Raw genomic sequence first — 14111 nt, forward strand, 5'->3', positions numbered from 1 at the left:
ACCTGTTTGCACAGGCTGAAGATCAGCATTACCTTGTAATCACAGTTCTTCCCCTGCTGAAAATTTGCTGAGTTTAGGAAACTTATTTTTTCCTTAGTTTGGAGTAAGTAAGATTAGTAAGTAAGAAGAATCAATCCTATAGCTTCAACAGTACAGAATGACTTCACAGAACAGAAGTGGAACAGAAAAGAAAAATTAGGATGCATTTGTTCTTCAGAAGTTGCAAGCAATTATTTATCACTGCTAAAGGGCAGTCCTCTAATTAATTAGGCATGATTTTCTCCAGGGCTTTATAGAAATTAATTAAGCAACTTTATCCAGAAATTCCTGAAGAAGCCACAAAACACACTATCAGACTCTTCGCCATAGAGCTTTCAAACCCTATATGCAGCGGACGAATGATATATACTCCACAGAAATGTAAAAGTTCCTTGAAAATCCTTCAATATTTATTCTGTAATTTCTTAGAACACAGACTTGCATCTATACTTAAGAGTGATGATGCATTAAACAAAAATAATATAACTATATTTTAAAATGTTATTTACTGGCAGTAACTGGTATGAAATATACTTTATTTCAAATAACGTAGCTGTTGGTAACAAATGCCAGCATGTTGTTCCTTGATTGGTTTATGCTACACTTATTTTTCAAACGAAAGAAACATGCTTATGCTGAATGATCTGGAGGAAATTATTTTTCTTTTAAGGATGTCTCAGTCTGAAATACTCAAAGTCAAAGCAGATGTGCTACTATTTTGAAGGACTGGAGGGAAGTAAATTAATAAAAGTATTATTTCCAAATGGCTCACAGATGATGTTCTGAAAGCTTCATAGGGATTTTTATTTAGAAATCATACAAAACATCCGATTCCTAAGAAGGAATACCGTTTCTAAACAAAGCAGCAAGCAGTGTCTACTCTTTGATGCAGTAAATTGGCTTGACCTTGATCTCTCATTCCGATCCTGTGTAGGTTTATCACCTTAAGTAACTTCATACCATGAGGCTTGTTTCAAGACCATTATAATCACAGCCAAAATCTGAAAGGTCATTATCATAAGAGTTAATTATGGATAAAAAATTAATTATGTCATAATATGTTCTTTAAAGAAATGCCTAAAGTTATATTTTTATTACCTTCAATGGCATGAATACACACAAAATTAACACTTTTAAAAATCCTGGTTAATGTAATTTGCTTGTTAATGATCTCACCACCAAACTTCTAAACCCTCTTGCCTGGGTAGTATGTTAGTGAGGGGAGTATCACATACTAACTATTTTTTCAATTAATTCCACTTATTTTTGTACTATATTCAAGAAATGTTCTTGATTAATATTGCAAACATAGATGAATGGCTCATATCTGTCATGACAAAAAATGTGGAACCATATATTTCTTGGATTTAAAAAATGTTATCGACCCTACTATTTATAAGAAAAATGCAATAACGTATAAAATATGAAGTTTCTGTCATATTTAATACATTCAAAATCTAGTACTTTGTATAACTTTCTGAGATTACAGGCTGTTCCTCTCTGTCACTACATATTCTTGGTCTATTTAGCACCATAAGCACAGACCTGAGCAAGATCTGCCAGGAAGGAAAACTGAATAGAACTGTATCCTAATCTGAAGACTTGCTAGGCCTTGGCATGAGAGCTCTGCAACAGCCTTCTGTGAAAGGGTTTTTACAGTTACCCAAACAGCTGCTGTGAAATGGGCTAAAATGTCTAATAAGTCCACGTATTCAAATAAATGTCATTATCCCCCCAAACCCCCAAGTTCTCTGCAAGGTCAAGATCATGCACATTCACGGAAAGCATGAGAAATTGTATGTCCCGGATAAACTCTTCATCTTCAGGACCACCAATGCGGTGTTACGTTACAATATACACAATAATATGTACTATATCAAAACCAAAATGGGTCTGATGCATACTACAGACAGAACTCTGTAAGTGTACGAATCAATCTAATCAAAAAGATGGAAGAAATCCATGAGAAGTACATACAGGTACAGACAATAATAAATTAATGTATGTACACCCAGGTTTACCATTCATATCAGGGAAGTGAGAAAGCTGGTTTCCAGCCATGGCATAATCTCTAATTATAGTGGGTTTCTGCTTTTGCAGGTGTAATGACAAGATTTTTGTGTTCCCTGTTTAAATAAGATTTAATGTCTACTGTAATTATATCTCTGCAGATGGCTAATTCAGTAGTATTTATGCAGCAAATGCTCTTTAAATAGTAAAAAATTCCAAGACAACAAATACAGTCATTACTTCATGGTCATTACATGTACTGGTGATTCCAAAGGAAAAACCATTTGAAGTGCCACTTGGATGGATCAGGTGTTTTGAGAGTGAGTTACAGTCACTTTATTGCACCTTCTCAATATTAAGAAAGGGCATAATTCAGCATGATTATCAGTCATGAGAAAAATAATAACCAAAGCAGGAATTTGTAAGAGCATTATCAAGCTAGTAGTTGCTGCTGATGTATGCTAGGATAAATGTGCTGCTCCACACACGGATGAATGTTAAAAGAGTCAATATCCCAGTGGATGAAATTCTAACTATCTGGCCTAGAGAATAAACAACCACAGCACAGTTCAATCACCCCAGAGGGGCCAGAACACTTCCCAAAGTTGCTCAGCACACAGAGAATGCTCCTGCTGCTAGAATATTGTTCCTACAGGTCCATCATGAATTAAACAGTTCCTACACTTTCCTAACTATGCCTGTTCTGGGGAGCTGCACTGGTAGCAAAAGGTATCCTGGGGAAAGCTTCTGTGCTATTTAGAGTTAGAGCTTAATTTCAATGCAACATTATGTGGATCCACTGAATGAGCGGATTCATGACTGTATCTTCTTCCCAGTCCCTCAAATCCCATTTTGAGTATCTGCACCATCTGAGTGAACAGGAAGTGATCTTAATTATGTCTGGCTTCTGGTAGCTGCTCAAGAGAGAAGAAAGTTCCTTTTGTCCTCCCACCCATGCTATACCCCCATGTAACAGTTGGGTACAATGTTTAAAAGGGATACAGTGAATAAAATACTTTCAGTCCACCTTATACCAAGGTTGTTACTCCAGATTCTGCTAGTGATTTGGATGCATGAATTTGACTCAAATTACTATTTTAAATAGAAATTAGCGCACCAAACATGTTATTGCACTTTTTTTCAGGACAGCAATAGCTATATCTAGTGAGCCTAGTGTTCAGGATTTGGTTGGAAATATTTCTTAGTTTGTACCAGCCTAATTAAATTCACATCATTCCTTGTCATGCCATTAACTAACTGGTTTGGCTTTGGTTTTAGGATTAGAAAAAATAACCTGGCAGTTAAGAACTGCAATTAGTGTCTTATAAATTTTTTTCTAATCAAGAGTAACCTGCAGAGGTGACTCAATCTATCCAGTTTTCTCATAAAACCCACTTCTGACTATGCTGTAAAAACTCTGGATACCAACTCCCAATTGTCACCACTTTTTATGAATCCTGGGCACCAGACACAAGACATCTATTTAGATAAGCATATAAACCAAGAACCTAATCCTTTCATTCAATGTCTGCTACCAAAGGCTGGGAGAAAACTCATCTCCCAAGCAAGAATTAATTAAAGATTTACCATGCAGTTAGCAGCATCTCAGATCTTCTGGCAGTGCACAGCTGCCACTGTTCACCTATCTGATGAAAACTTCTTTTTGCCTTCCCACATTCTTGGGAAGAACATAAAACTATCCTTGGAATATTTCCTGTGATTTTTTTTTTTTTTGCCATTAGTAGTTATGAAGTGAGCTAAAATGAAGCAAGTCTTACTGAAACTGCGTGTCACTTCTATCCTGAATATTCGACTTCGTCACGTCTAACTTATACTTGCATAAACTACAACTACAGTGTGTAAACACTATGGAGTTTGAAGGAAGAAGGTAGAAGAAAATGGGATGACATCTTAGGTGTAAAAAATACACTTGGACAAACATGTATCAGAGAAAAGGGATCTGAACAAGAACTGCAGAGCCAAGAAACACCAGTGAAGGACCGGAAAGTGAAATAAGTAATACCACTAATCATAACTACCTTTATAAGGTGTGGAACAATTATAGATGAAAAAGAGATGAAAATTTTGAAAGATCCAAGATATTAGGGTAAAATGTCAGATGAAAAATCACAGCTGTGCAGTAAGATGAAAATTCATTTATTCTGACAGAATGGCAAAATCTGAGGTGCGCTGTTCTAAAAACAGTACACAATTCTTTCTTCAACATCATTCTAGTATTGTATTTACAAATTGCACATGGCAGGTAACACAAGACAGACCATTATCTACTGCTGCCAGTACAACATGAACTGTTGCAGTATTTCCCACACTAAGGATCATCAGCACCATATCAGTTCACTCTCTGCTCCACATAATGCCATGCAGGAAAAAAATATGAATTCCACGTGTTTGGTTCAGGGCAGTCAAAAATGTCTTCAACATTACAACAAAGTATACAGGAATATTTTCTACTTGAAGCCACAAATGAAGACTTCAAACTGAAAAACCAAATCTGCAAAGAGTTTATAAAATGAGACAGAATTCTTATCTTCTGTATAAACTCTGGGCTAGTTTTTTCTTTTTCAGATGACATTGCACTACATGTTTACCGACATTAGTTTTTAAGATTAGCAGGATATTTGCATCTTTAATGCTTGTCCTCTATAAATCCCACGATGAATCCAGTTTGTTTACACATGGAGATTTAATACAGACTTCACCTTTCCTACTAAGTGTCTCTCTAGAAACTTGAGTCTTAGGTCATGTGAATTTTCACACCTGAGAATCTGCTGCAGTTTATCAGCAAAAAAGAAATAAGTCCAGTAGACTCTGTACATATGTCAGGAACATATACAACAAATCTCAATCTGAAAGGAAAACTTATGTTCTGGTGAACAGCAAACACTTGAGTGGCATGAGATTAGAACAATGCAAGTTGCTCTCTTGTGTGGTGGTAAAAACATCTTTTGATTGTTCTTTCATTTCATTATGGCAAATTTACGGTGCACAATCTATCCTTGCTTATTGCAAGTATTTTATTCATTATAATGTACTGATTTGTTGTAATTTTTTAGCTCAATGAAGTGTTAATGTCACACTTGGGTATCCATGGCAAAAAGAAGAAAAAGGAAGAAGTTTAACTTGTACAAATGAGCAATAAAAACTGCTGGAGGTCTTCCCTGGAAACACAGATTGTTTTCAAAATCCTCACTTTTTCACCTACTTATTACTCAATTCACTCAATTACATCTACTAGACAAGTACAATGGCCCTTGCAACAGTTCCATAAATAGCGGTGACAGATGCATACAACCTTACTGGACAGGTTACACTTGGCAACCTAAGATGAAACTCTTAAATGAAAAATTTTACACAAGTTGACTTTGATTCTTTTACAAAATTGTTAAAAGAACGGCCAGTCATGACATAACTGATCCTTAAGCTTATTAACATCTAATGATGGTCTAACTGGAGCCAAAATGACAGCCCGAGCCCTTGTGTGTCTTTTTTGGACTTTACTTTTAAAAGATCAAAGACACAAACTCTGTTTTTAGCGACTCAAGATTTGGAAATCTAGGTAGGAGCATTACACGGTATTCTAGGAAACCCTGCATACTGGATCCATCCAGTATCAACAGCATCCATCAAATATGAAGTTTAGACATGGACCCGAGGAAATCAAACATGTTCAGTATGAAAGGATATGTTACTGCACTGAGTGAGTGTCCTCTGCCTGATACTGCATGAAGTTTTCTTGATCATCTCATTTCTTTGCAATATTATTATTCATTGTTCCAATGCCACTGCAGTGCTACGCCTTTCAAGAAAGACACAAATTCCCTGTGTGAATACGTAAAGGAGTGCGCACACAGACTTGACAGATACATTAGGTTATTAGAAGCTGTGAAGATCTGCAAATATAAGAAATAAAACAGACAAGGAACATGGGGAACGGTCTTACCCAGCCTAGGCAGACATAAGATTTAAGGTCAATATTTATAAACACCAGGAAGATACTTGCTGTCTTGTTATCCATGATGCTGTCCATGTCGCTGTTTTGGTAGGTATTTTCATAGAGGGAAAAGCATGCAAAAGCATGACAGTAGACTTCTAGAGTCTGAGAGTTTTAGGGATTAGCTGATGCACAAAAGACAAAGATGTTCAGGAAAGACACAAAGAGGAGACACATTGCTCCGCATTGGATTTGCCCTGTTATCTACTTTACAAACAATCGTTTAGGGAAATTAATTTTGTTCTCTCTCAGAAGCCATGTAGAGATTTGGTTACTCCGTATCACAACAGGTGTCAGCCAGTACTTCCTTGACCTTACCAGACAAGCTGCTTTCACTGTAGGGAAACTGCCCCAGGTCTTTGTTTTAATCTACGTATACTTATGGCTGAAGCACCCTTCCTTACAGAGATAAAGTATCTTCTGCCCCTTGTAGTCAACTACATGTACCTTGCTGAATGCTGATGAGGGTAGAATTTGGGGTTTTCTTACTATACATGAGCATTTATAGATTCCTCTTATATCTCTGCTGAGGCTGACCATCTGATTGAGAGGACAATATGCTCGAGATTCCACCCACCCCACCCCCGCCCCGATCTATGCACAGTGCCTAAAGTGATTGAACCTCTGTTCTTACCTTTAGCTTCGTATGTGCTAAGCATAATCTATGGTTATTATTACTAGCAGCAAAATATGACCATCAGAATATATACATAAATGTTCAGCATAAGTCTATATTCTAAGAGTGGAAAGCAAGAAACGGCTAGAGGAAAGAAATAAACATAAAAATTTCTACTGATTGTTCCATTAAAATAATGACAAAATGTAAACCACAAAATTATCAATATTATGATAAGGATTATGTTATGAGAAGAAAAACCAGTAGCTATCCTATTTTGTTCCTAAGCATTTTTTTTGGAAATAGAGAGTCTGCCTGGGGTAACCACTGGGAATCACAGGAATTCTTCAGGTACAATAAAACTCAAGAGATTTTGTCCTAACCCCAAATCAAGCCCCAGGGTAACCTCTGCAAAGAAGGATAATGTTTGTCAACCTATTATTTTTCATTCTGCCTAAATTTCTGGATAAGACTAAAATACCCTGATGACAGCTGTACTTGTATATTTCCAGCACAGTTGGAAATAGAGTATCATGGGGAAAGTATGCTATTGCCGAATTTTCAGTGCAATGTCATGAAGTTCAGGTAAGAAGGATAACCATCTAAACTACAGTGTTTACTTACACTGGATTGAACAACCTGCCAATGACAGTCAACATTACTTAACTTTATTCAGGATATCCTGAATATATATATACATACATATATATATATATATATATGAAATTGCCAAAAATTGAAGTAATTTTAATTCTGTTAGTAATTTTGAATAATTTTATTGCTCATTATAGAAAAATAATGCATCAATTATGCCCAAATGTTGCCCTATGACACTGACTGGAATGAGGCATCTATTTTTTTTTAAGTACCTATATACAGTAAGGGACTGCAGCTGTGGCAACGTGCGTACAAACCATACATAAAGACATAGAAAAGATATATTAGTTTCCCTGTAGTGGGCAAGCACAAGTAGGTTGCAATCCACCTCTTACGACAATGCAAAAAAATCCACCTTCCTTTTTAAGTCGAGTTCTAGAAGAGAAAACATGATACGGATCTAGAGAGCTGTGAATTAGGACAAACACAAGCCTAAAAATGATGCCTAAACTTCAGCAGATTTGTCAAGTACTTTGATTGAGGTTGAGAATATGAGTCCAAATGGGTATACAGGAAGCAATCATTTTTTCATGAAGAATACGTGCTTTACTGTGCACACAAATTCTTCCTTCAGAAGGCTGTAAATTACAGTATTTATGGAATCTTAATGATCTAAACACAGTTGGAGCCTGAAGGTCAAGGCTGCAAACTGCATCCTAAATTTCTGTTTACAGATGAAGCATAGTATTTATTGCTGCACTGCTTGCGCTGCTATAGTTAAAGGGCTGCCAGCATTTCCATTATAAACCACTATTTCAGGGGTTTATAACTTGCCCATCAATCTTCTGACTGGGATGAAACATGGCATAGAAGGTCCTGGCTGTGAGACTGATTTTTTCGTTTGTTTTCTTTACCAAATTACAAAAAGAAAAGCTTAAGTTGTACAAGCAAAAAAAAATCCCAAACCCCCAAACCAACAACATCATTTTTTTCAAGTACTTCTAGTGTTCCTGTGATAAAACTAAAGCTTCAGAACACAAAACAGATTCATATAACTGCATCAAATAATAGAGGGACTTTTAAACCCTAAAAGTGAACAATAACCCAAATAAACGTATAATGTTAGGTACTTTTTTTTTTTAAAAAAAATGTATTGCAGATTTTTAATGGCAGGAAAGGAAATCAGACATTACCACTGTCTTTGACTCTGTTTGCCTTAAAGGTAAGTCTACACTACAATTACACACCTTGGCACAGTACAAGAATGCATTGTTTTTAAGTAAGTATCTAAATGTTGACACACCTTACTGTTACATACTTCAGATTATGTCAGGTAAAATAGTTCAGAGTAACGTCAAATCCAATGTTTCCCCACAAACTCTGAAGTAACCTTATCAGCCACTGTTAAATCCTGTATCAAACCTAATGAAATAAGGAGGGGAAACATTACAAAATTTTCCCTTCCATGCTATCTACTTTACCACTGTGAATCCCGTGCTCTGCGCTGAAGTAGTGCTGAGAGCAGGAAGGTGAAAAATTCAATTCACATCATACCTGCGTATGTAGCAATTACATCTTGATGAATAAGAAACTTAATACTGCAAGCACTGCAAGAATTTAAATATTAGGAGACCTCAAAACCCCCTCTTACTGGAATCCTCAGTTTTGGCATGATTTGTTTCTACAAATAAGGACAGGGCCAGATTCAACAGAGTGCTGTTGCGATGCAACACAGACACAATACATTACATTAAGCAGTTTTATGGCTCCTTTGCAACACTATACCAGCTCAGAAAAGAAAGACGGCAGTGCTAAACCTGGAATATTAGATTTTATTTAATCACATTTTGGTTTATTTCTTTATAAGTCCAGTCACAGCAGGAATGAAGCAAATTAGTCCCTCCCCAAATATCATTATTTTATTTTCTTTATTATAGCTGTAGGGATTTTATTCACTAACACCGTTCAGTTCAGCACAATTATCTTTCTTTTTCTTTTTTCTTTCTTTTGTTCTTGTTAAAAGATGACCACGTTTGGTTTATGACAAGATGGAAGCATCTCTTCCTCCTTTCCTCCTGATGCTGTAGCTTTCTGCTTTTCTTCCAAAGTCTGTCTCTACCATCTGTCTGTTTTGTGCCCACTTGAAACAATCACTTGCACAAGACATTTGACAATTTTTCTCATCAACTGCATCAAAGTACTGTCTTATTACTTTAGTTGGTTCTCGTGGCAAGTATATTTATATTACTAAATAACATAGACACCTCATTCACTTCCGTGTCCTGGCCCCTGTCAGTCTCCTGTGCCTGTATGTCAGTCCACTTCTGAGCTCTCTTTTTTGAGTATGCCAAGTAGTTTCCCCTAAAGTAAAATCTGGGTATGGCTTTAGGGATGGTTTGACTTGGGAAACCTCCTAATGGGCAGTATTGATGAGCCATTGGTTATCTTCAGCCAGAGTCCTTCAAAATAATCCCAGTAGGTCTGGTGAAGTCAAACAGCACACATATGCCCTCACCCTATAGCCCAGGGCATTCCAAACATATCCCTGGGGCTGAGCTATGGAACACCACTTTGATGGGCTGTAATACAGTGCTTTGGACAGTTTGTACTGAAGCACGTGCACACACTTCATAACTTCTCCTGAACAGCCAGCGGGCCAGGCATTACTTAGACAGGCTTGGCCAATTCTTGCTCTTTGAACTTTTCTTAAGCTACTGATTGCCATTAGTTTTTTTTTGTAGAGGAATCTATGGTAAGAGATATAGACCTGTAGACTTCTTTCTTAGAAAGTGAAAGATGGAATGATTATGACATCTTACAATCAACCTGGGTAGTGCAGCTGAATCCATATTGGAGAATAATTCTAACCAGAGACACGATGTTATGAATGGCGACTGACTAAGGCCCTCTTACTCACTCCACTGTACTGCCTTCGACTGGTTGAAACGCACCCAAGAGCACTGCTATATAATTAAATATGCTAAATAATGCTACACAGTATCTTGTATAATTCTGAATCTTCAATGAACTGTAAAAAGTTTTAAATAAAATATAGGAGTTTGTCAAGCAGTATTAGACTTCAAAGTATTTTCTTCTTCTGAAAGCTCACTGTACCATCTAACACAAGTAGCTGTCATGCTGCCTGAGTAGCCATCACACTGTACATCTTGTTAGCAGTGATGTCATAACAGAAATGCTACAATGCTGCATTCTAACGACCTCTTGTATTGTAATTAATTATTTTTTTTTCTGCAGAAATGATGAGATAGGAAAAAAAAGCTTTACTCTTGGATACTCAATGAGATTTTTTTTTTGTGAAGAGCATAACAGTTTTCAAAACACAATAATGCAAGATTACTATTGTAGCTCAAAAGAGGAATGTGTTGAACATCATACCTGTAAAGTCCTGGAGGAACTCGATGAACCAGGAAGCTTTTCTCCAAGCTTTGTAGCACATCATTGAGCATCCTGACTCTGATAGGAGCTCGCTCCTTGGGGTCATTAGCTGGGCGCATCTCATCTGATTGGAACAATTCTGCAGTGTCCCTCAGATGTGATGCCACTGTAAGCAACTGAGGAATGTCTACTTCTTCACCTAGAAACAGTAAGAGCAAGACAGTTGCCAGTGATTCAAAGAACACCACTTATTACACTTGCCTACAAGTCAAAATTAATAGTCCAATTAAAACCTGAGCCTCTTTTCCCTTGTGAGAATTGCGTAATAGATCAAGGAAAGCCACAGATCATTGTGCATAAGCTCTGATTATTTTTCAAAGAAGATCAATTTGGGCTCTGATGTTTTAGGATCTAATAAGCTATGAAGAATGATTTTGGGCACAACTTGAAAGCCACCACTGGAAAAACAGGCATGCAGGAAGCAATGGTTATAAATCAGTAACTATAACATTTCCTCCTGAGACAGAATTTATTCAATGCCATTTGATGCTATTGCTCTCAAGTTTGAAAGCTTGTGCTTGAATTCCATAATGACTGCTGCATAGAAGATTGTGATATGCAGAGTTTAATTGAATTTTGTTCAACTTTTAGAATTCTAGAGGTTAACAACAGTTGTACAGGGGATGTGAAATTCTTCCTCTTAATCACTTAAATCATACGGCAATGAACCAACTAACACTCTGATATCCAAACATATATTCTAATCCAGTCAATATTTTCAAAACTTTATTTGGAATTTTAACTGTTACTTTGTTCGTAATCCTACAGACTCTGAAAGAATAACAGCCCACAGCACTCTGGAGGACACTGTGATTTCAGTATTTCCCCGTCTGCAGTAGGTGAGCTGGAGCACTGTGAATGCGCTGTCTGTTCCCACCTGCAGGGCAGCTGAAGAGCATGCCCTCCTTCCCCACTGTGCGCATAGACTGTGTTAATTTTTACAAGCACATAGCAAGAGAAAGGGTAGTCTGAACGTGATATAAAGGAAAAAGTAACATCAGTCAGCAATAACCACTTCCAGGATGCAGAAATTATCTTTAAGACCAAGCCTCACTTTGCCTATTAAGGACAGAAAATCAACTAACCTTAGATCTTGCAAATGACAATTTAATCAAAACAAACCACTCAGCTTTAGAAGCTGTCTCACCTTTAGTTGACTGTACAAACCCCAGTGTGTTCAGTATCCTAGTGACTTAGATAATTACTCCAACAGAGTGGTTCAAGACACTAATTAAATGAATACTAAAGTTCCTTGTCTAACAGATATAGGGAGAGACCAGAAATAGTGAATGGAGAACATCAACCCAGTTCTCAAACTATTTATGGATGGAGTCTGAAAGGTGAGCAACAGGAATGGAAAAGTAAATAGGTACAACTAAGACATTCAACGAAATGCCTGAATATGACATATTCTCCCTCTCATACGGAAAAAGAGATTTGCTATTGGACACATTTCAGCAAAGGCAAAGAAGTTCATAGATCCCTATGCACTCCTGTCATTTAGCTGACTAACGTGTTCTAATCTAGCAAAACGTGAAATGATCCAAAATACATGGACAGGCACATGTTGGTGGCAGAGAAACTCTCAGATTTCCTCAACTATCCAGGTGAACTTCAACAATGAACAGAAGAAGCTCCCTGTAGGAACGTGAGTGAGAGAAGATGGTTTATGTCTGTCTCAGTTTGGGACAAGGTTGCTTTGTCAGTGGCTCTTGCCCAATCCACCCTTCCCTAATTAGAATGGATAACAGGCATTGTAGTACCTTGATGTCCAGGATTGGTATCTGACTGTATTTGGAGTAATTTAAGATCTGATTATATTAGGTTGATCCCTCAGAAAAATATTCTCCAAGCATATAAACTTGGTACACTTGGGATATTTTTCAAATTATCAATATCCTTAATTTTCAAATCTCAGGCAAACATCCTGTGCAGCTGAAGAACTTGCAATTTCCATGCATATAATCCAGGCATTGTGCATACCTTACCCTGGGACTTCTGTCAATATGGAAAGGTTTAAATTCACCGTTAGAAAGAGTTCTTTGTTTTCAGCAAAGCACTTCATATTCCAAGTAATGTGCAACATCTATAATTTCTAATCTATTATGTAAACAATTATAAATATCAGCTATAGCTTTTCAATAGGGAAGCTGAGATAAAGGGAGAAGACATCATTCAATATTTGGAAATGAAGCCAACCAGACCACCCTTTTAAACGCAAATATTCTGTAAATGCTCTCCCTCCTCCACAGCATGCATTTTGCCTCTAAACCAACTACATTTTATTTTGCAGTCATGAGTAAAAAGCACTGTGTACATCACACTCTAAACCAGCTCTCATAAAACAAATGACCAGGCCCTTTCTTAATACTTCAGTACAAAACCTGCAAGTGTCTGGCTAGTATTGCCACAGAGAACTGAGGACACACCTTTAAGGGCATCACCAGTTTTTACCACAACACACTGAACTTCACTGTCAAGGGAAACTGTGATTTATGCTCTTCTCCAGTTGAGAAGCTGGGAGTAGAAGAGTAAATGATTCTTAAAGAAAAGGATGCATTAACTAATAATGTCTTAAACATCTTGTGATGCTTCTACAGAAAAAATAAAAAAAATTGTGTTACTTCACTCAGGAAAAAACCACCACCACATTATTGTATTTTGTATTCCTTGTCCTTTTGTCTCCAGTATGAATCATGATGAATCACCTAAGCTAGCTGTTTAGTTGTTAGAGAAATAAAATTGCCAGTATAAGAAAGTGACTCAAGAGTATGTATACTCTTGATCAGAGGATTAGACTGTTGAATTTCATTACATTTGCTAAATGTAACGGGACTTTATTCAGAAACAGGATACAGCAAATAGGTGTTTATTTTTACAGACACTGAATACAATGGCCTTTCCTTATGTAACTGATTGCTTTTATGAAAGCACTGCTAGAGATTTAACATTTTAATATTGTGTTTGTGCCCGCTGGTATGAATGTACTTGCCTATGAGTACCTGCAGAAGAATGAACACAGACAAATCAGCAGTTTAAGGCATGACGCTCACTCACCATGCATGTGACTATGTGTTTGCATGTAAGAGAGAGAGGGGAAATGGCTTTAGGCTTTGATTAGCTTGCAAATTCAGGATCAGCTATGTGTTGTATTCACTACGAAGATTTTGTGTGCAAAACTGGATGATCAGACCTGGCAGTGGAAAATCTGAATGGGAAAGCTTTGTAGAAAGTACCCTAAAGGGGGCAGAAACACAAATCCATGAACATCCTCAGTACAAAGAACATGTTGCCATCAGCTTCAATTTTGGTACCATGACTGCTACTACCCAAACAAATTAATCTGGTATTCCTGTAACAAGTCTCTTTTCAAAGAAGCTA

General features: G+C 37.0%; 1 protein-coding gene across 8 annotated transcripts in view; it reads right to left on the reverse strand.

Annotated features, from left to right (window-relative positions):
* Positions 1-14111, reverse strand: part of NAALADL2 (N-acetylated alpha-linked acidic dipeptidase like 2) — a 504178-nt gene that overhangs the window by 15636 nt on the left and 474431 nt on the right. For all 8 annotated transcript variants that reach the window (XM_055817254.1, XM_055817256.1, XM_055817257.1 and 5 more), the window contains one exon: positions 10671-10869. In XM_055817254.1, coding sequence (XP_055673229.1) covers positions 10671-10869 — 199 coding nt within the window. The remainder of the gene's footprint in view (positions 1-10670; positions 10870-14111) is intronic.

This window comes from Falco peregrinus, chromosome 12 (assembly GCF_023634155.1).
Source record: "Falco peregrinus isolate bFalPer1 chromosome 12, bFalPer1.pri, whole genome shotgun sequence".
Classification (NCBI taxonomy): domain Eukaryota; kingdom Metazoa; phylum Chordata; class Aves; order Falconiformes; family Falconidae; genus Falco; species Falco peregrinus.